Here is a 20,397-nt window from a genome sequence, read left to right as displayed (position 1 = left end):
TAAACACGCGTTGACCCATGCACCGTTGTTGCATCCTCCCAACTACAACTAGGATTACTTCTTATACCTCGCATTCCACCATTGGAATGGTGTTAGTTCAAGAAGATGAATTCGGAGCGGAGCATGTGATATATTATCTTAGTAGGACCTTAAATCCCACTGAGCTAAAATATTCGCATGTGGAGAAATTGGCCCTGGCAGCCGTTCAAGCTGTCCAGCATTTTCGTCACTACATTCTTCTCCGTAAAACTACAGTTATTTCGGATTGCAACCCTATGATTTATATTTTGACAAAACAACTGCTAGAGGGCAAGTACTCTAAATGGATTGTTATCCTGCAAGAGTTCGACTTGGAGTTCGAGAAGTCCAAGTCTAAGAAATCCTTAGTTTTTGCGGAGTTGATGTGTGATTTCCCGAGTGCTGACACAGAGACTGTGGCAGAGGAGTCCATTGCGGACGAATCTTTGTTTCTTATCAGTACTTTAGATCCGTGGTACGGGGATATAATCATCTATCTCCAAACCCAAACCTTTCGGCCTGAAGCTTCTAAGGCAGAACGTCGGAAAATTCGATTTCAATCCCAGCAATATAAAATTATTGGAGATACACTTTATCGCCGGGGGGCAGACTTAGTTTTTCGACGTTGTTTAACTCACGAAGAGGCTGAGAAGGTTTTGAATGATTGTCACTCTGGAGCATGTGGCGGTCATATGTCTGGGTATGCCACAGCTCAGAAGGTGTTGCGCGCTGGTTACTTCTGGCCATCTATGTTTAAAGATTGTATCATTGCAGTCCGGAAGTGCCACAACTGCCAAGTGTTTGATCGCAAGATGCGCGCACCACCTGCTCCTCTCCACCCTATAATTGCCGTTGGTCCATTCGCCAAATGGGGTATCGACTTTATTACTTGTAACCCTCACTCGGCCGGGGGGCATGCGTATATCATCCTCGCGGTTGATTATTTCACTAAATGGGCCGAGGCGATGCCTACATTCGACGCAAGCGGCAAAACAGCTGCAGTTTTCATATTCAATCATATAATAACTAGGTTTGGTGTCCCACAAGCAATCATTACTGACCATGGGAGCCATTTTCGAAACACCATGATGACTGAACTTACAAGCCAGCTTGGTTTGCGCCACGACAGCTCTACCTCTTATTATCCGCAAGCCAACGGTTTGGTTGAGTCTATCAACAAAGTTTTGGTTATCATGATCTGACGAACCATTGGTATTCATCGGTCGAATTGGCACAACATGTTATTTTCGGCGCTATGGGCATACCGAACCTCATTGAAAACCTCAACAGGGTTCACTCCTTTCCAGCTAGTTTATGGCTTGGAAGCAGTGTTACCCATTGAATGTGAAATCCCATCACTTCAAATGGCTGTCGAATTACTCCCAGCTACTTCCGAAGAGGAGAAACGTTTATTGTACTTAGCTAAATTAGATGAGACTCGACGTGACGCTGCATTGGCAATCGAGACTCACGCGAAGCGAATGAAAGCTCAGTATGATAGAAATGTGACCCCTCGAAGTTTTTCGGAGGGAGACCTAGTGCTTTTATATGATCAAGCTAACGATAAGCTAGGTGCTGGAAAATTCGTTCCTATGTGGCATGGACCCTATATTGTAAAGCGAAAGCTAGCAAAAGGGGCTTATGAGCTGGTAGATTTTGATGGGGACTCTTTGGGTAAACCCAGAAATGGACTTTACCTAAAGAGGTATTATGCTTAAATGGTGGGTATGGAGAATTTTTAGTTAGGTTAGGTTTTCTTTCTAGCTAGTATGATTGTTAGTTAGTCAGTGTGCTTAGCTTAGTGAGTGTGTTTTTCGTCGTTATTCTGGCTTATCTTGGTTTTACTCTTGATATTACAGATGTCGACGCCTCTCCAAACATACATTGGATTTGCTGATGGTGCTTGTCGTAGTACACGGAATATCTCTTCCGCAGCTTGGGTTATCTATTCGCCCTCTGACGAGTTAGTTTCTATGCATGGGGTAAGCCTCGGTCAAACAACGAACAACATTGCAGAATACAGTGCAGTGGTTGAATTATTATCCGAATCTATTTCATTTGGAATTCGACGTTTGATAGTGAGGTTAGATTCTGAACTTGTTGTATTACAGCTTAATAGAGTTTATGCCATTAGAAATCCTGTGTTATTAAGGTTGTTTTTGAGAGTGCGTCTCTTGGAACGTGAATTTAATTACGTTGAATATCAGCATATTCCGAGGTCTTTAAATACATTAGCAGATGCAATTGCTTCTCGAATGTTGGACAGACATTTACGATAATCATGCAAGTAAATTTAAAAACATTTCATCACATATGTTAAACAAGATAAGCCGGTAATAGTGATATATATATAGATAGGAGTGTGTCAAAAAATATACATCGTCTTCGATCATAGGTTGAAAAACACCTTGTGATCGGCAAAAATGATAAGTACAAAAAGTCAAAAATGTCACATGTGTCTACAAAGTGACTAGCCAATCACTGATGGTGCTCCCTATACGACACCACTGCACGGGCTACCTTACGCAAAAATCTCCTAAACGGTCCAGGGACTGCGACTACAAAGCGCTGAAGCCTGATAGGAATGTCATCCATAGTAGTCTCAGGTATATCTGCCGTCAGACGCTCTAGATCATGCTCCAACTCAGCTAGTACTTCTGCAGCCGCGTCCTGTGGGGCCGGTACCGGTGCAGCTGGGTGTCTCCTCTCAAAAGGCCGGAGGTTGGCTGGACGCTGTGGACCAACATCTGCATTTTGAAAATTTTTACTGTCAGTTTTGAGACGTTATATATAAAAACAAAAAAAAAATACATAATTTGAAAACTCATGAAAAATAAAGTACCTCTGTCATCCCATTGTTCTCCCTGTGGAAGAACCATGTCCGGATCATGTCGAAAATCTACTCCGGCGTACGGAAAGTTTTGGATCGAGAAAACCTGGTCCTCCAACCAGTGAAAGTAACTATCAGAAAATCGAACAACTGCCGCGCCCTCGTCAGGATGTCGGGCCATCACCGCAACCCATCGTACCAGCTTTGGCTCTCGAGGACCCACGATATCAACAGTGAGTTGCTGAGGGATCAGCATCGGAACTCTCTCTAAGGCAAAGCTCACGACTAAAGGCCCATATCCAAAAGTTTTCAGTCGTCCGTTCTTTGCCTTAGTCAGTTGGCTCTTCACATTAGCCGACACAGCATCACACCAGTTGAAAATGGTGCCTTGGTAACAGTCAATTGCCATCCGCATTTGGGACCCAGAAGCAATGTGCAAAGCGGCCGCGCCGCAAATTCTGGTAACCGTGAAAGCAATAACTTTGAGTTCACGCAGAGAGATGTGTTTGATCTCCATGCCTTTCGAATGGTGTGCCCCAGGTGTGCACCAATCTTCCCGGAGACTAACAAGGGATTGGCCACCCGGCCTAGTCCCGGCTAGATTGAGTTGCTCGCCTCTGTTTGGCAAGCCAGTGAGAAAGTATACATCCGAGGGCTCTATCTCGAGCTGGTGCCCTCCTATGTAAAAGCATTGCTCTTGAACGTTCCATCTCTCAACCAGCCATTCTAAGAATCTTACCTGAGCCCTCATGCCCGGTATGGCCCAGTATTTGTATAACCCGCATGCTTTTAGGGCATCCAGGGAAGGTTGGTGTTCTATTGCAGCTTCACCAACTTCTTCGTGCTCTCTTTCTCTCCAATCCAACATGGTGAGTGCCCTACACACCAAGAAATGATGATTAGAATTAATTTGGGGAATTTTGAATGGTTATTTGTGAGGATTGGGGTTTCAATTTCCGCGTTCCACGGAGGACGCACCCCGCGTTTGGAACACAGGGCGTCGGGACGCAACTGGCCTGAAAGTGGGCTGCGTCCCCCGACCATTTTCCTGTATAGGAAAAAGTCGGGGGACGCAGGTCACCCGAAGGGCACCTGCGTCCACCGAGGAGCGCATTTTGAAACCTAAACCCTCCCAAAAAACAAAACTAAAACCTAAAAAACAATTTTAATCGGATAGAAATGAAGAGTAGGATGTTGTAAAATACCTGGAAGAGACGGCGTTCGATTCTGACGGTCGGATTTTCCGCAGCGACCACGGGAAGTTTCTTGTCAAAAGCTCCTTTTTCAACCTCAACAGTGAAACGGTAAAAATGACATGGTAAAAAGTCTTTTTATAGGTTTTTTGGATGAATTTGTTCATTTTTCACCATGGAAAGATATTTTTCGATGTATTTTTGTCTATCTTAAACAGGTATGAGTAATGTGTCGCTTTTGTGCAGGACAAAGGGACTTAGAGGGAAAATTGTCATTTTTTCACGAACAAAATATCAGAGTCATCTTTTAAGCCATTTTCTGACTCCTAAAATATGAAAAGATTGCCGAGCGTTTCTTTTACACTCCTTAAAACGGAATTAAAAGACGGTCCCCTTATAGCTCTTTTCTGACCGTAAAATCAGGAAAAGATTGCCGGGTTTTTGTCGTTTCAAACTCGATACGGAAATAAAACGACGTGTCCTTGATCGCTTTTTACTTTTCAGGTCAGTGGCACTAATTATGAAAGTACTCCTTGGTCGCAAGATCAAGCGGTTCCCCCAGGTATTATTTTATACTTTTTCGGGCTTGAGGGACACAAATCTACGAAAAAGTTCAACTTGGAGTCTTCTTAAGTTTTTCAGACTCTCTAAAATTGAAAAACAACGAGTTTCTCCTATACTGGGCTCGTTAAACATTTCACAGTAAAGGACCTGTTCAATTACAAACAGGAACGAACCACTCCTTCCTAGGGTTCGAATCAAAACTAGGTTGGACTCATCCGAAGGATGAGCTTATAATCAAGCATATGTTATCCTCCTCAAGCTTGTTAAAAATAAAGAGGTACTTGCCAGAAATGGTGGGGGAAAAGAGAGAAGAATGAACCTGTTTGTTACCTTTTGTCTCAAAAGAAACTTTATTACCACTCTTGAACACGACACTTTTCATTCACCTAGGTTGGGAAATCTTTTACCTCACAGTTGATCAAACCACTTTGAAAGTCTTTAACCGGGTTCCGGGGATTAACTTTGAGTTATTCGTCACCAAGCGATCTGTCGTGTCGTTATGTGTTCAAGAGGTCTGCGAGCAAAACTTTCATCTGCAAAATACTTGTCATCCATTTGACCATCCCTGAGTTAGTCCTTACAGCAACATTTCTTCAACTTGAACAATGATTTCGTGTTGCGGGCTTGCCTGCAACGGGTCGCTTTCTATCGACATCAGCACATTATCTAGAGAGATTACTTAGAAATCGTCAGTACCTTGAAGTCTGCATGCATCAATGGCAGATTTCTCGCCTTTGACGTCAGTTTACATCATTGACTTTCGATCGAAAGATTCCGTGAAATGTTCGACATCAACTCATTCATTCACATCTCATGGATTGTACTGGGTACTTTGAGAACCATTGACATTACTGGTGGTCTCTCTCACGCTTGTTAACAGTTTACATCATTGACTGGTAATCAAGTGGTTTCTACCATGTTCGACATCAACTCATTTATTCGCATGGCTAGAGTCGTACCAATTCGGGAAGTAGAGATGAAGACCCTGGATCTAGTTTTCACCATCCAGGCTGCGAGGAGTTTTGTATTCATTATCTAAGTAGACTAATCATAAACAGATGGCTGCGTCCATACTGTGTCTACAAAAGTCTATGATTGTGATGTACTGCAAGATCATTCCTGTATCAGAGTAGTTAGTCTGTTAGTTAAAATTTTGATCTGAGTATGGGAATGCCTACCTCAGCAATGGTATAATCTTATACATGTATTTTGTGTTGAAAATTGCAGGTTCTGACCAGGCTCTCCACGGGATAATCCTTGAAATGATAAAGCGCTTCACCCTTCCTAGATATTACAAACCCTAATCTATTCTAGGCTTCGCACTTTAGGGGGCAATCTGTTACACTAAAAAATGTCACCATGACTATTTACAGTTAGTATGGCTCAATCAACAGTCATGCTACCCTCTTAGGCAAGTCTTATGCCTCTGCTCTCCATGTCAAACTCCAAAAAAAAGAGAAAGTCTTGTATAAATGTATTTATCTCTGGGGACGCAGGTTCTCTCAACCTTACCTGCGGGGACGCAGGTTCTCTCAACCTTACCTGCGGGGACGCTCCCAATGTTCACAAAAGCTGCGTCCAAAGACGCTCTGTATGTAAAGGGACAGGTGCGTCCCCCTGTAAAAGTTAGAATGCGCAAGTTTCATCTTTAAAAAGTTACTTGTGGTCATTTCTAGAGCATTCTAGAAGGTTGTTCGACGTGTATTGGGCGCCTCCAGATGGTTCATGCACTCCTATCAAAGAGGAACTTATCCCATCAATAAGGGAGCTATCCCACCCAAAGAGGGGATTATCCCATTGATGGTGGACCTGATTAACCTCCTCTTGAGCACTATAAATACAGGCATTGGGCCAGAAGGAGGAGAGGTTGAAGCTATACATTTTCTAAGGGTAAATGCTGCAGGAATTAGGACTCCCATTTAGAAGCTTGTGAGGAGAGATTGCCATCTTTGCTTGTTCTATTTGGAAGTGGGTGAGCTTTGTCAAAGTAGAGGAAGACTCTTGTGGACCCTGGAAGGAGCTTGCACAACACCAAGGCTCAGGTTGTAATGGTTCCTTTTGATTACCTTTAATGCAAATTGGTCCATTCTTCTCAATAACTTGTTGTTTATGAGTTATTTCATGTACTCCTTGGTCTATATGTTGAATATGCTTTGTTTTATGTTATAATCAGGTGCTATTTAATTGTTTGACTGTTGGTGATTGCAAGTTTTGGAGAAAATGAGGAGCTCATCCAGATCAACAAAGCTTGGACTTCTACAACAGCGTTTGGACAAAGGTAAGAACGAAACACTTGATTTCTCATATCATAATGCATGTTTAGAGAAGGGTAGCTCCAGTTTGTTTTGTTTGTCATTAGAATGTCTTAGACTTCTAGGAAGGTCGGTTGTGTCCGCACTCTTGACTGATTCCGTGTGACACCCCCTCGAAAACCATTGTTCCTATTAGATCACCCCTCATAAGAGGGGGGCATGTTGGGGGTTGGGGTGGGGGTATGTTGGGGGCTGGGGTGGGGGCAATTCCATAAGAGCAAGAATTCACCTTAACTTCATATCTTTTTAAGTAACATTTTTTTAAAGATCCCTTCAAATATAAAAATTTTCAATATGAGAATAAAACTAGTTGTTATCAAAGTCAAACTAGTCGTTTCCCGATCAAATCTAGCTGTTGTCATTTTAGCCGTTACCTTGTCTAGAAAATTGGGTCATTGGATATTCTGCCCTATCTATTTAATATGCAAAACCGGATCTGCTCATTCAACTTGTCCTGATGATGAACCATACTGGTTGGTTCGAAACATGTCGACAAAAGTATCTTTATGTGATTTTCGCCAAAGAACTATTCAAAAATTTGATATGGATCAAAGAAGCCTAAATTCAATAAGAGAATAAAACAATAAAAAAAAATGCAACTTAATCTAAAATATTTAGATTGAAAATAAAACCACAATTTATTAGTGTCAAAACACTAACATAGATGTAATACAAATCCAGTTCCATTACCATCATACAGCGCCATAAATTTGATGAAAAACATGATGTCATAACTTTAGCGGATATGTGAATATGCAATTGTACCTAATCCAACACAGTTTCAATGGAAAAAAATTCTCGATTATAGAAATTCATTTTGAACCTAATACACTGTTTGTATCCATAACTTTAAATGACTAATGCATTGCTTGTATCCAAAAGTTCAAAAGAAATGAGTTACTGAACTTTTAAAATTATTTGAATATGAAATTTGAATGCCCACTAATGAACTGTTTGTATCCATGACTTTAAATGACTACTGCATTGCTTGTATCCAAAACTTCAAAAGAAATGAGTTACTGAACTTTAAAAATTATTTGAAAATGAAATTTGAATGCCCACTAGACTAGGTAATCCTATAGATCATCTTAATCTTGGAAAAACTTAAAGGTAAAACTCTCTTTAGAAGATCCGGGGTCAAATAAATTTATGCAACTTTTTGTCATCTCCTTCCTTTTTTCACATACCATTTCCAAGCATCGTAATGAATGAGTTTGAGCCATTTCCGAGCACTCATTCTCTTTTAATGAAATTAAGCATCGTGGATTTGCCTTAAAAATAGAACTTTGGCTGCCTTGATTCACTTGGATAAGAAGATATAAACATCATTTCAAAGAAGTGCGGGATCATGTGTTTTAGGAGAAATAGGGCTGAAAACAGATTTTATCGACTCTAATTCAAGATATAGCTGATAAGGATGTTTTAGGAGAAATAGGGCTGAAAACAGATTTTATCGACTCTAATTCAAGATATAGCTGATAAGGATTGTATAGTGGTAGATGCGAAAAATAAAGAATGTTGTAATGGTATCCACTACACTAAAAAGATTGTTTGACATAACTCCTGATCTATATGAATGTGTCTTTTTACAATGTACAAGATTTGAACAAGCTATAACAGAGGCAACACCTAGAATATTCAATACGACTGTCTTTGCACAAAGGTAATGACAAGCATATTCAATAACATTCAGTAAGACAAAACCATAGGCATCTTATAGAAAGAAACGAACTAAAAAATAGGGGGGGGGAAATCTACTTTGTACATGATTTTAAGCCCAACTCACTAAAACTTCTGTACTTTGTACCTCATTTTAAGCACAAATCATTATTAGTGCAAAGACAAGATTCATTAGAATCAGGAAGTGCAAAGACACTATTTTTTCTTTGAAAATGGTCAAAGTAGCATTCCATTTAGGATACATCTTCGAAGAAGTAAACTCCACTCCTAAGGCACTCCATTTAGTATCCATTTTTCCAAATTTGAACTCCGCTTCTAAGCCACTGGTTTAAAATGGTAATGCAAGTTCTGCATTTCAGATATTAAGACCTAAATTACTATATATCAAAGAATCTCCCCGACATTCATGAATCTAGGCAATTAACAAGAAAAAATGAGCTTTACTTCAGGATACTTGAGATGGATATTGGAAAAAACCATATTTATAGGAATGAAAGCAATTTCCTAGTAACTACTCTAGTGATAGCTAGAATGCATGATTTTAAGCACAACTCACTAAAACTTCTGTACTTCGTACATGATTTTAAGCACAAATCACTATTAGTGCAAAGACTGGATTCATTAGAATCATGAAGTGCAAAGACACTATTTTTGCTTTGAAAATGGTCAAAGTAGCATTCCATTTAGGATACATCCTTGAAGAAGTAAACACTAAACTCCACTTCTAAGGCATTCCATTGAGTATCCATCTTTCCAAATTTGAACTCCATTTCTTCATTTTCAGAGATTGAGACCTAAATCACTATATATCAAAGAATCTTCCCGACATTCATGAATTTAGGCAATGAACAAGAAAAAATGAGATTTAATTCAGAATACTTGGATATTGGAAAGGCATCTTTATAGATTGAAGGGCCATTCATTGAAATCTAGTAGCTAGGATGATAAGGTGCTAGAAGGCAACACCATTTTTAGGGGCTAATACTGGTTGGTGGGCTAATTTTCCATGTTTTTTTTTAAATCATATTCCAATCTAGTAGCTAGGATGACAAGGTGCTAGAAGGCAACAACATTCTTTAGGGGCTAGGCTAATACCAGCAGGTGGGCTAATTTTCCATTAACCCATAAAATCATTAGAAATACATTTTACAGTTTGCATATTAGAAGCTAGTGTGATAAATTTCATACTTAAATTTCCGGTCTAGAGAATATTAAAATGATTCAATATTTCTATCAACTCAGATAAGGTAGCAATTTTCCATGTACATGCAAGTTAAACATTTTCAGCAATAGAGCTAAATTGCTATATCGCCAAGATGGTATCCCAGATGAGATATTTTCAAGACTCTAGACAATCATTACGTCAAAGAAAGCGAACTATCATTCAACCTCACTGACATTCACGAGTTTATAAAATCTATAAGAAAAAAATGAGCTTTACTTCATGATACTTGAGATGGATATTGGAAAAAACCATCTTTATAGGAATGAAAGGCATTTCCTAGTAACTACTCTAGTGATAGCTAGAATGCTAAAAACCCATATTTGAGAAGCATCTTGTAATAGCTAAAATGAAAAAGAAAAAAAATGAAGTCTGGCAAAATTATTTCCCAAATGCTAAAAGATGAAAAAAGGGAGCAATGTTTTTTGCTATTGCAGTTATGACGGATCATAGAAACAAGAACTAGAGTATATTAATATAATTCAATATTCAGAGCATAATATGGTACGCAGCATACATATCCTGTATGCTGCATGTACGCAACGCCATTCTAGTGGAGAACGGAATGGAAATATGGTATGCAGCAGAGTACTCACGGGCCAAGCAGCAGAATGTACAAGCCAAGTGCAAAGTAATATGTAAACATCATATTCTTTATACAGTTACACAGGAGCAACAAGCAACATTCTAGGGACAAGCAGCATGTTGGAGAATAGACAAAATTCCAGCTACCAATCACCAATCCTCTCAGATAAGCATAGTCCAGCGTCAGATATGGTATCACAGGGCTCTGCATCAGCTTCTTGTTCTTGAGAATAAGTTGATCTCCATGACACAGGCACTGAGATTATGCATTCTTTACTATTTCGAAAGACTGGATCTTCTTGGAAAATGCTGCACCATGCAACACATGCCAAACGAATTGAATTATAGTGAATTATTCAAAGGCCAAATCAAAATTCCCAAGTTTTGGATCGTTTAGGTCTATTCGGCCGAATTTGCTATGGTACACCCTATTAGATCTAGGACTCTATGCTTCAAGAAGAAAATAAATGAACAGGAACCCAATTTCTAATTTGAAATTCAAACGTTGGAATTAAAGAAAACGATACACATATATAAGTCAATATTCTTTATTCATGTTAGCTGATTAACCAAACCTCTAACGGAAAATTCCATAGTTCACAACTATTGAAACAAAGTAATCATAGAACCAAGAAAAAATGTTAATCAATAGCTACTACATCATGGTTACCAAGCCAAATCACATGACAGATTGTTGCAAAATGAACTTGGGATGTTGCATCATTTTATACAGATTTTTCTTGGGTCATTGCAAAACAAGGAAATATATGATATGCACTCATGATTTATTTATTTAGAAAGAGTAACAGCCATAAAGAGTTCATTTTGTTTCAACTTCAAGATGATGAGGTTTCTGAGAAATCTGAGTCCTATAAATATAATAAATCTGACTAAATGTTCTATGCTAAAATCAATAAAACGAAATAGCTCAAGAATTGAGACAAAAATGAATGATTTGGAAATATGAAGAAAGTTTTCACTGTCTTATACCAGAATGAGACAATGCACACTCTAGGCTTTGTCAAGCTGTGCTATCAGTCTCCTTTCTGTTCTTTTTCTTTTTTTGAGAAATTTGTTCAGCATTCTCAGATTCACTTCTACTCCTCTTGCTGATGGGTTCAGTTAGATCGAGCTCCTGACTGATTTGCTGCATCCCCTTAGATCCATGTACTTTGTCTTGATAGGTATCCCTTGTCTCCTTTTTCAAATGTTCTTGTTGTGCAGACAAAGGATCCTGTTGAATATGATTATGAGGCTGCGGGGCTGACACTGAATGTGCATCATTTATATCTGACATTCCCCTTCCGGCTTCATGGGCATCCTTCACCTTTGTCTTTTCTATACCATGTCCAGCTGCACATGCATTCTCCACATCTGTCTTCTCTGAGTCCTTTTCAGGAGCAGGTGCACCGTCGACAATTGACTTTTCTAGACCATTTCCCGCCGATTGAGATTCAGTTCCTTCTAATAGCTGATTATCAGATGCCAAGTTATCCGGTTGTGCAGTTGGCTGTTTGGAATCATTTTTCGCATTAACTTCAACATGCGATAACGAATTACCTAACATGAGATTCCAATGGAACAGTGGCAAGATCAGTAACATATAGCATCGTTGAGAGCAAAAGAAATGTAAGGATATTAGAAGTTACATAAGGATAGCCGAGAAGAATGCAAATAGTTAGTTCTCCATCCACATCAACTCACAATATTGGGGGTCGTTTGCCTGAAGTACTTCAAATGCAGCCTTGGGGTCGATTGCCTGAAGTGCTTCAAGTGCAGCCTTGTTTTGAGCGTCCCTTTGATTGTTTGAAAGACCTCCAGTATAGGAAACCCCATTAACAACCACAGTTGCTGTATAAGTCCTTGTAAAACGATAACTAGGAGGCGGCATATTCTTCCTTGTAACAACTTCCGCAAGGATACCTTTAGGCCGTACTTTCTCCTTTTTGGTTGTCAGCAAATAAATAAAAGGAAGTTTATAACATACTCCACCATATTCAATCAAAATCATTAAATTTGCAAACAAACTCGGAACAGAAAAAGAAATATAAAATAGAAAGCAAAACCAGCATTTGAAAAGATTTTGAGAATTTGAGTAAGAATTGAAACTTACTTTGAACTCAACAATCAACCCTTGCGATTCCAAATCTTCGACAGCTGCCTTAGCTGCAGCATTCTGTGATGCCTTCTTGTTGGTGAAACCAGGAAGGGATTCATACTTTGCCCCATTGATTATTACAGTGCACTTGAATTGCGGAAGATGGTCTTGGCCCTCATTTACAACTTCATAGAGAGGCAATGGCAAAGAGTTCTTCTGTGCATATTCTTGCAATCTGTTCTTGAACATCTGCGCAGGATGCACCATTTCAAGAACTGAAATGAGACGAGAAACCCAAAAACAAGAGCTCGCCTGCAATACTAAATTTTCCCTAATTATTGCTCTAATTTCTGTGTAGATAGCCCTATTTGTTGCCGGAACTGCCCTTATATAGCTCCTTCCATTTGCTACAATAAATAATAGCATTTCACTGGTTTTTCGCCGAGTGTAACGTATCTTTGTAACGCCTCCGGTTAGGGTTTTAGAGAGGGAAGGTGCAAAAACCTCCCCCCCCCGGCGCAAGAAGAACTCGCATCGCCCCCCGCGCAAGAAGAACTCGCATCGCCCCCCGCACAAGAAGAACTCGCATGGATGGGAGAATTCAAAGCAAGCATACATTAGAGTATTTAGGGCTCATCACCATGTGAATTGAGTATTAATGGAGAGATTAGGAGGCTGGAGCTATGGCTCGTTAAAGCCCTTCACAGCATGCCTTTGTTTGATAATTGTTCATTTCAGACTCTCATTGCTTCGAAGTCTCGCATCGATCTCCATGACTGGGTAACTCTCTTCGAAGAACTCTTCGAAGAAATGGGGTTTCTAATTTGTTGGGTTAGAAGTACACGTTGCTGTTTTTGTTTGTGGGACAAGGGACTTATTTGAGTGTACAAATTAGAGTGTTGTTTGTTTGTGGTTTGTGGGACAAGGATCCATTTAGCCCAATTATTTCACTGCGAAAACATACATACTTTATTGCTCTAGTTTGAACTCTTTCTACCCATTTAGTTTGAATTTTTTCTACCCCTTTATCGCTCTAATTTGAACTCTTTCTACCCACTTAGTTTAAACATGTAACTTTTGAAGAGGAAAGACATGTCATTAACCATCCCACCCAATCAAATTGTATAAAAAAGTGATTATCTATAGAGCATTCATAGACCAACCACATTTTATATTGATCTAATTTTATTTTTCAAATAAATAGTTATTAATTGTGTTCAGAGGTGTTGTAAAGTTTTGTGCTAGGCACAACATTCAACCACATTTTATAGTTATCAAAATTTATTTTTTAAATAAATGGTTATTAATTGTGTTGAGAGGTGTTGTAAAGTTTAATATGAGAGAGATGTTGTATTGTAACGTTATATTTAAAATAATAAAATAATACTTATATTAACCAATTAAATAATAATAATAACAAAAAAAATTAATCTCAAATTTTAATAAAATATTTCAATATCTAATTAATTTTATATCAACTTTATAAAAAATAAAATAAAAATATATCAATATCAAGAAAATATTTGAATCTCCACCATAAGTAAAATATTTCAATGTGGATATCAAGAAAAAAAATTATATTAATTCTACTTACAAAAAAAATTTAAAATTTTTCGTATGTTTTCACTTTGCATTGAGAGAGGGAGATATGTAATTTATTCCATTTTTTATATGGAGATGATATATAACATTTCAAATATATTAACCAACCTATAGTCATCTTAACTCAATCTACTAAGGCCTAGAGGGATCAAAACTCTTTTCACTCTAAAAAAGATTTGCATGTCAAGTTGATCCCTCTCAACCCTTAGTAAATCTGGAGTTAAGATGGATATCGCTAGTTTAATTTCCCCCTTTAAATAGGTTATATTTCACATGAACACCATGGATCACTACCATGGGTTATTTTATTTTTATAGGGCTATTTTTATTTTGACTTGAGTTAAAATGTTTACATTACATTATGCTATAACATATGTACCATATTAGGTTGAAAGCGCCTCTCGATGCAATAACAAAGAAAAAAGTTTAATGTGGGTTATAAATTAAATATTTTAAAATGCATGTGACTACAAGATTTTAACATCAAATCTATAGAGAGAGGTGAGAAAGAGTGAGAAAGTTCTTGTTCCATTAATAGGTGCCTTCTAATTCAGTATTGAATATGGAGTTGAAATGTAACATTTTAGAAAATACTAATAACAAAATTAATTCAATGTATGTGTGTGTAGAGAGAGGAGAATATTCTATGCATTTGTGTTTTTTGCTTCCATGTGTGTGTGTGTATAGAAAGAGAGAGAGAAAATCCTATGCATATATGTTTTCTACTTTCGAATGAGGGGGTATGTATTAACATTTCAATGTGGAGAATGTGAATCATAAATAAAATATTTCAATGGCAACTACGTATATATATTATAAAACAAGTGAAAATAAAAAATATGTTATAGTTAAAACATTTTATTATTGTGTTGCTCAAAACCACCATAGATCCATCTTAACTATTAATCTATCCAGAGTCGAGTGCAAACGTTTGTGTGCATCTTTAAAGATTTGATCCCTCAAAAAAAGGTTTGCATCTTGAAAGATTTGATCTCTCTCGACTCTTACATCTTAAAAAATTTGATCTCTTTATGTAACAACCTCGATTAAAAATCCATGTAATAAAGGAAAAAATAAGACCAAGGTCATGGGACACGTATTCCAAGCTGAATGTTAGGCAAAAACATAATAATGAGGATCACTTGTGATTAATTAATGGTTATGGAAGTTGGCAAAGGCATTGGCAAAGGCAAAGAGGCATTTATTGGCATAAAGAAAAATGAAGAAAATAGAGGCATCAATTATAAAAAGGTTTCTGAGGATCATTCCATGGTTTTTTGTTAGTTTTAACTTGGAGCTCTCTTCTATTCTCTCTCTCTCTCCCACACACTATTTCACACTTAAAGAAATATTGGAGCACATTGGATTTGGAGAAAGAAGGCAAAGGAAAGCAAGAAAGCACAAGGGGATAACGGGATCAACAACGCTACAGTTGGATAGCTTTGTAGGTATCGGGTCACATGTATTATTTACTTGCTAGTTTTGGCATGCATGGTGTATGCATGTGGTTATTTAGTTATGATCTGTCATTGGCATGGGGGATTGCCTGGATAGATAGTGGTTTTTCCTAGCCTTGCCATTTCCTCAATATCCATGGTGTTGTGTGGTTTCCCATTTGTTTTCTGGTTGGTGCTCATGTTCCTTATGGTTGTGGGTTGAGTTATTAGTTCTTGGAGCTTTGGTTGGTGAAACGTTTTGGAAGCTCTAGAACAACTTGGGTTGAGTTACTAGTCGTTGAAGCCTTGGTTGGACAAATAATCTGGAGCCCTTAGTGGGTTGAGTTACTAGTCCTGGAGCCTTGGTTGGACAAACGCTCTAGAACCCTGCGACATTTATGGGTTGAGTTACCATTAGGGGAATTTTGAGGTCTAAAATGGGCCTCCTAAGAAAAATATACAACCAAAATAAACTTTATAAGAACCAATAGGATTCAAGATGATGATGGCGGCCATGGGGGATGATTTACCATTTTTGGAGTAAAAAAGTAAAAAGATTAAAAAATAATAAAATAATAAAACTACTTTTTCAACTCGTATTTTCAACTTGTCTCCCAAAGGTTTTACTCAAATTTTGAGTGGGAGTACTCGTTGGATGCAAAATTTAATTCCTCATCCAAGGACTACCCATGTTGCATACTTTCTATGGACCCTACTACACGAAAAATAAGAAATACATCAAAAAATGTGATTACAATCAAATTTTTAATGTATTTCTCATTTTTCATGTAGTAGGGTCCATCAAAAGTATGAAATATGGGTACTCCTTGGATGAGGAATCAAATTTTTCATCCAACAAGTGTTTCCAGTCGAAATTTGAGTAAACCCATAGGGAGATAAGTTGAAAATATGAGTTGAAAAATTAGTTTTTTATTTTTTCCCCCAAAAATTTGATGATGTAAGGCTAATATTATTTTAGTATTTCCACTATTATTATATAATTTCCTTAGGAGGCCCATTTTAGACCTCAAAATTCCCCTAATATAGTCCGAGAGTCGGGTTGGAACAAGCACCCTTGAGCCTTGAACAACTTAAGTAGAGGCCAATTTGTTGATATTAGTGATGTCTGGTCGTGAGGTGGAATGACTGGTTGAGGTTTGAGGTGGTTTGGCCTTTGGAAGCCCTGGTTTGGTTTTGCTTGGTTTATTCCATGAGATCCCACATTCATGCTTGGAATATGGCACAATGGTGATTGTGTAACACCCTCCTCCCACATTTACCCAAGTTAATCGGTTCACTAGGGTAAACATGTGACGAGAGGCTACTATGATCTTATTCAACTCCCCATGTACAGTTAAGGAAGTGGAATTGACAAAACACAACCAATCTGACCTTCTACACATGTTACAGAACCTTCAGGAGCCAACCAACCCTTCCAGGTGACCAACCCCTGAGGTAACTTGACATTTTACTAACTTAAAGCCTCAGTCGCTCCCATGACATGGGCATGCATGCGACTGGGACCCTCCAGTCACTCCCATAGCAAGGGCATGCCAACAATTGGGGACTTTTTCAGCTAGTTCTGAGCCAGCAACCCCAGATTATGTGCCACTTTTTCAGGGCTAGGTCTCAGGCCACTGCCCAGAACTTCATGAAACTTCCATAAATGAAAAATAACATTGAAACAATGATAATAATGCAAATACTTGAACAAATACTTGACAGGACCCCTACTAACCATGACATGCATTTTGTCAAACATGTCACAAATATGCATCCCACAAGTCATAACAACATACCTGAGCATACGAGTCTCATACTTATTTGAGAATTGGTAAGAAGCATTGATGCCTTATCACATTAGTTTCATTACCATATATTAGATAATATATTCATTGTTCATTCATTTACAAATCAAAACATGATGAGAGCCATACATCATCACTGTCATAAAACATACTCATAACTAGCATATAAACAACATATTTTACAAGGATACAACAACCATAAAATCCACATATAGACCAGTACATTTACACATGAAATACCGAGGAATAGGAATTCTTATAAATGGATGCAAAATCCAACCAGGTTTGGGACTTCCACGTACCACTCGACCATAGATTGGTTGAACCAAATATTTCTTTCAGCCAATCACCATAGTGTCATATTCCAAGCATGAATGTGGGACTCATAACCAAATTCAACCAGGGCTTCCTGAGGCTAAGCCACCTCACCCTCGTCAATAGAACCGGGCTTTACCGCAATCCCCACCAGATCACTAGGCCCTAAACAAGCATGGTTGCCATCTGTTTTGGAGAATTTAGCATCTACGGATAAATACTAATTCACTAGACAAGTAGTTGTGCCTTGAACAACAGTTTAAAGTGTTTTCAAATTTCCCTATGAACAATAGATAAGAAGATAGGATAAAAGGCCTACCTATAGTCTCGCTTTCCACTCGTCTTCCTTATATCGATTCCGTCGCTCCTTCCCGTACTTAATCCACTTGAGAAGTACCCTGTAAACACAACAGAAGACAAAAAACCGATCAAAGCATACGATCCATTGAACATAAATTAAAGGAATCAGAGGCAATTCATACATATAAGCATTATGAAAGAACACAACATATGGAAAAAGGCTCAAACACTTTATTTAGATAGAAGAAGGAATTACAACCATCAGTGTCTGATTTAGAGTCATTCCTTCAACTTGGATCCCATCTACATCACATCAAAAGCAAGACAAGCTTGTGGCATCACATCATTTGCTCCAAAGTCAAGTCTCATGGCAGCATTATCTCCTTACAATTCAACATAATCCAGCCCCTGATCACTTAGATGAGTGGTCAATTTATAGGAAGATGAAGGAGGTTTTGTCATTAATGGTGGCATTGAATGGCCTTCCATACTTAGAATTAGTTCCATGGAGGAAGGGATGAGAGGATAGGATGCACCTTAACTCATTCCTTATCCATTTTTGAGCTCATAGGAGTTGATAAGTGAGGGAACCTTCTAGATGACTCCAAAAGATAAGAATATTCCCCAAACCATATGTGAATTTCGCTCATTCTCGCCCGGTGCAGGTGAAAGGAAGCCTAAGTGCTCTGCAGAGCACCCTGGTAGTGGACTTAACTGCTTTGCAGCACACCTCCATAAGGGCTTACCTACACTGGTCCTTCTAGAGGCAATTCATGGATGTATTCAAGTCATGAAACTGTCTAGGAAGGAGGCATTCAAAGGGTTGACTTGTTTAGGGCATGAAACAACTGAATTTAGGGTTTGATGAGCCCTAAAACACTGATCTGAATTTTGGGATTTGATGTGCCCAAATGGATCTATAATATTTTCCCCCTAAAGCATGAAGTCGTAAAAATGCCAATGTCGAATGAAATGCTTTACGATGTGATGAGGCGGTATCGAAGCGAAAGGTGACCTGCATCAATTACAATACATATATCATGATATTTGATTTTACATGAATTTTTGAGGGAAGGCATACCCATGCTCAGCTTATGAACTTTCATTACATATACATAAATAGTCATCTACAGAAATAGACCCATGATCGGAATGACTATCAATGTAAATCCATTGTACATATGATTTAATACTCCTGATATCGCAGCCCGGATGGATGAAACTAGAATCGAGGTCTTCAATCTCGTTCAACCGTTCGCTCAAGTACGAGTCTAACCATGTGAATATGTGTTCTGAAGTCGAACATGGGAAGACACCATCTGATTACTAGCCAATGATGTAAGTTGTTAATATATGTGAGAGAAATCACCAATAATGATAATGATCCTCAAGGTACTGCAGTACCTTCTACATGGTGTGAATGGATTATTTGATGTCGAACACCATACAAAGTCTTTTGGTTGAAGGCCATTGATGTATGCCTATCGCCGAAAGCGAGAAACCTGCCATTGATGCATGCAAGCCTCAAGGTACTGAATGGGTGTTTCTAAGTCAACTTCTTGGATAATGAGTTGATGTTGACAAGAAGCGACTCATCGCAGGAGAGCCTTGATGTATCCCACTCAACGACATGAAACAAGTGTAGTTATTTAGAGATGGAATTTGACTGACGACACAAGGTTCAGGAATGGCGGTCATGAAATGAAGGTTTATGGTATTGCAAAAGATGGATTTTGACTGGATGACTTCTCTTCAACATGTCGGCGACACTAAAGTGAATTGGTAGCATTGACCCAAAACAAAGCGATGGATGGTATGATAGACCAATGGTGTGATAACCATCAAGCTAATAGCCCAACCCAGATAGTCACAGTGATGGAGTGAAAGTGTCATGTTCAAGAGCGACCTGCTACCATAAAGTGGTTTTCCCCTTTTTCCATTTTCACTAGTCATTTCTGACCAATACCTCTTATTTTTATCAAGCTTGAGGAGGATAACAAATACTTGTTGTATAATTTCACCCTTCAGGTGAATCCATCGCTATTTGATGTTTTAACGAGTCTAGTGAAGGTGAAACTCGGTCTTGTCTAGATGGACAAGTTTGTCGCTATTTGAGGTTTTTAACGAGTTTAATGACAAAGATAACTCAGTCCTTTTCATGTTTAGAGAGTTTGAAAAGATACAAAAAGAAAACTCCACAAGTTCTTTTTTGGAAATTAATCTCTCAAGTCCGAAAAAGTGTAAAATAATACAAGAGAGATATCATTTCCAATCCGTTAACGAGCTAGAAAGGACAAGCGCTCGGAAATATTTTCATATTTCGAGAGTTTGAAAAGAGCTTAAAGAGGACTCCACTTTGAGGAATGAGTGGTGTCTAGGATAGCAACTGGTTCCGGTGATGTTGGAACTTCTCAAAACATGTTGATTTATGTGA

The 20,397-nt window shown here is 38.4% G+C and overlaps 1 protein-coding gene across 2 annotated transcripts; it reads right to left on the bottom strand.

Annotated features, from left to right (window-relative positions):
- Positions 1–10,222: 10,222 nt before the first annotated feature.
- On the bottom strand, positions 10,223–13,359 carry LOC149254234 (uncharacterized). 2 transcript variants are annotated; one of them, XM_089460091.1, is made up of 4 exons: positions 12,518–13,359; positions 12,109–12,343; positions 11,395–11,964; positions 10,223–10,713 (listed from the first exon to the last, which is right to left on the bottom strand). In XM_089460091.1, exons 1-3 carry the CDS (start codon positions 13,118–13,120, stop codon positions 11,426–11,428), a joined length of 1,377 nt encoding a protein of 458 aa, XP_089316217.1. In that variant the 5' UTR covers positions 13,121–13,359; the 3' UTR covers positions 10,223–10,713; positions 11,395–11,425. The 2 variants fall into 2 exon arrangements, with proteins under 2 accessions (XP_089316217.1, XP_089316216.1); XM_089460090.1 differs by having other exon boundaries at positions 12,109–12,346; positions 12,518–13,358.
- Between the last annotated feature and the right edge of the window lie 7,038 nt (positions 13,360–20,397).

The sequence above is a fragment of the Pinus tabuliformis genome, chromosome 7 (assembly GCF_031772625.1).
Source record: "Pinus tabuliformis cultivar Carrire ecotype Pingquan chromosome 7, CPIR1, whole genome shotgun sequence".
NCBI classification, from domain to species: Eukaryota; Viridiplantae; Streptophyta; class Pinopsida; order Pinales; family Pinaceae; genus Pinus; species Pinus tabuliformis.
The sequence above is the reverse complement of the archived record's forward strand: the minus strand, read 5'-3'. Positions and strand labels throughout refer to the sequence as shown.

What these genes read in the sequence shown, in the direction of transcription:
- LOC149254234 (XM_089460090.1), bottom strand. Translation starts at nt 13,120, where the DNA reads ATGTATGCTTGCTTTGAATTCTCCCATCCATGCGAGTTCTTCTTGTGC. An exon ending in GGTTGATTGTTGAGTTCAAA is followed by an intron (nt 12,347 to 12,517) that starts GTAAGTTTCAAT and finishes ACAACCAAAAAG; the next exon opens with GAGAAAGTACGGCCTAAAGG. An exon ending in GGCAAACGACCCCCAATATT is followed by an intron (nt 11,965 to 12,108) that starts GTGAGTTGATGT and finishes ATCTCATGTTAG; the next exon opens with GTAATTCGTTATCGCATGTT.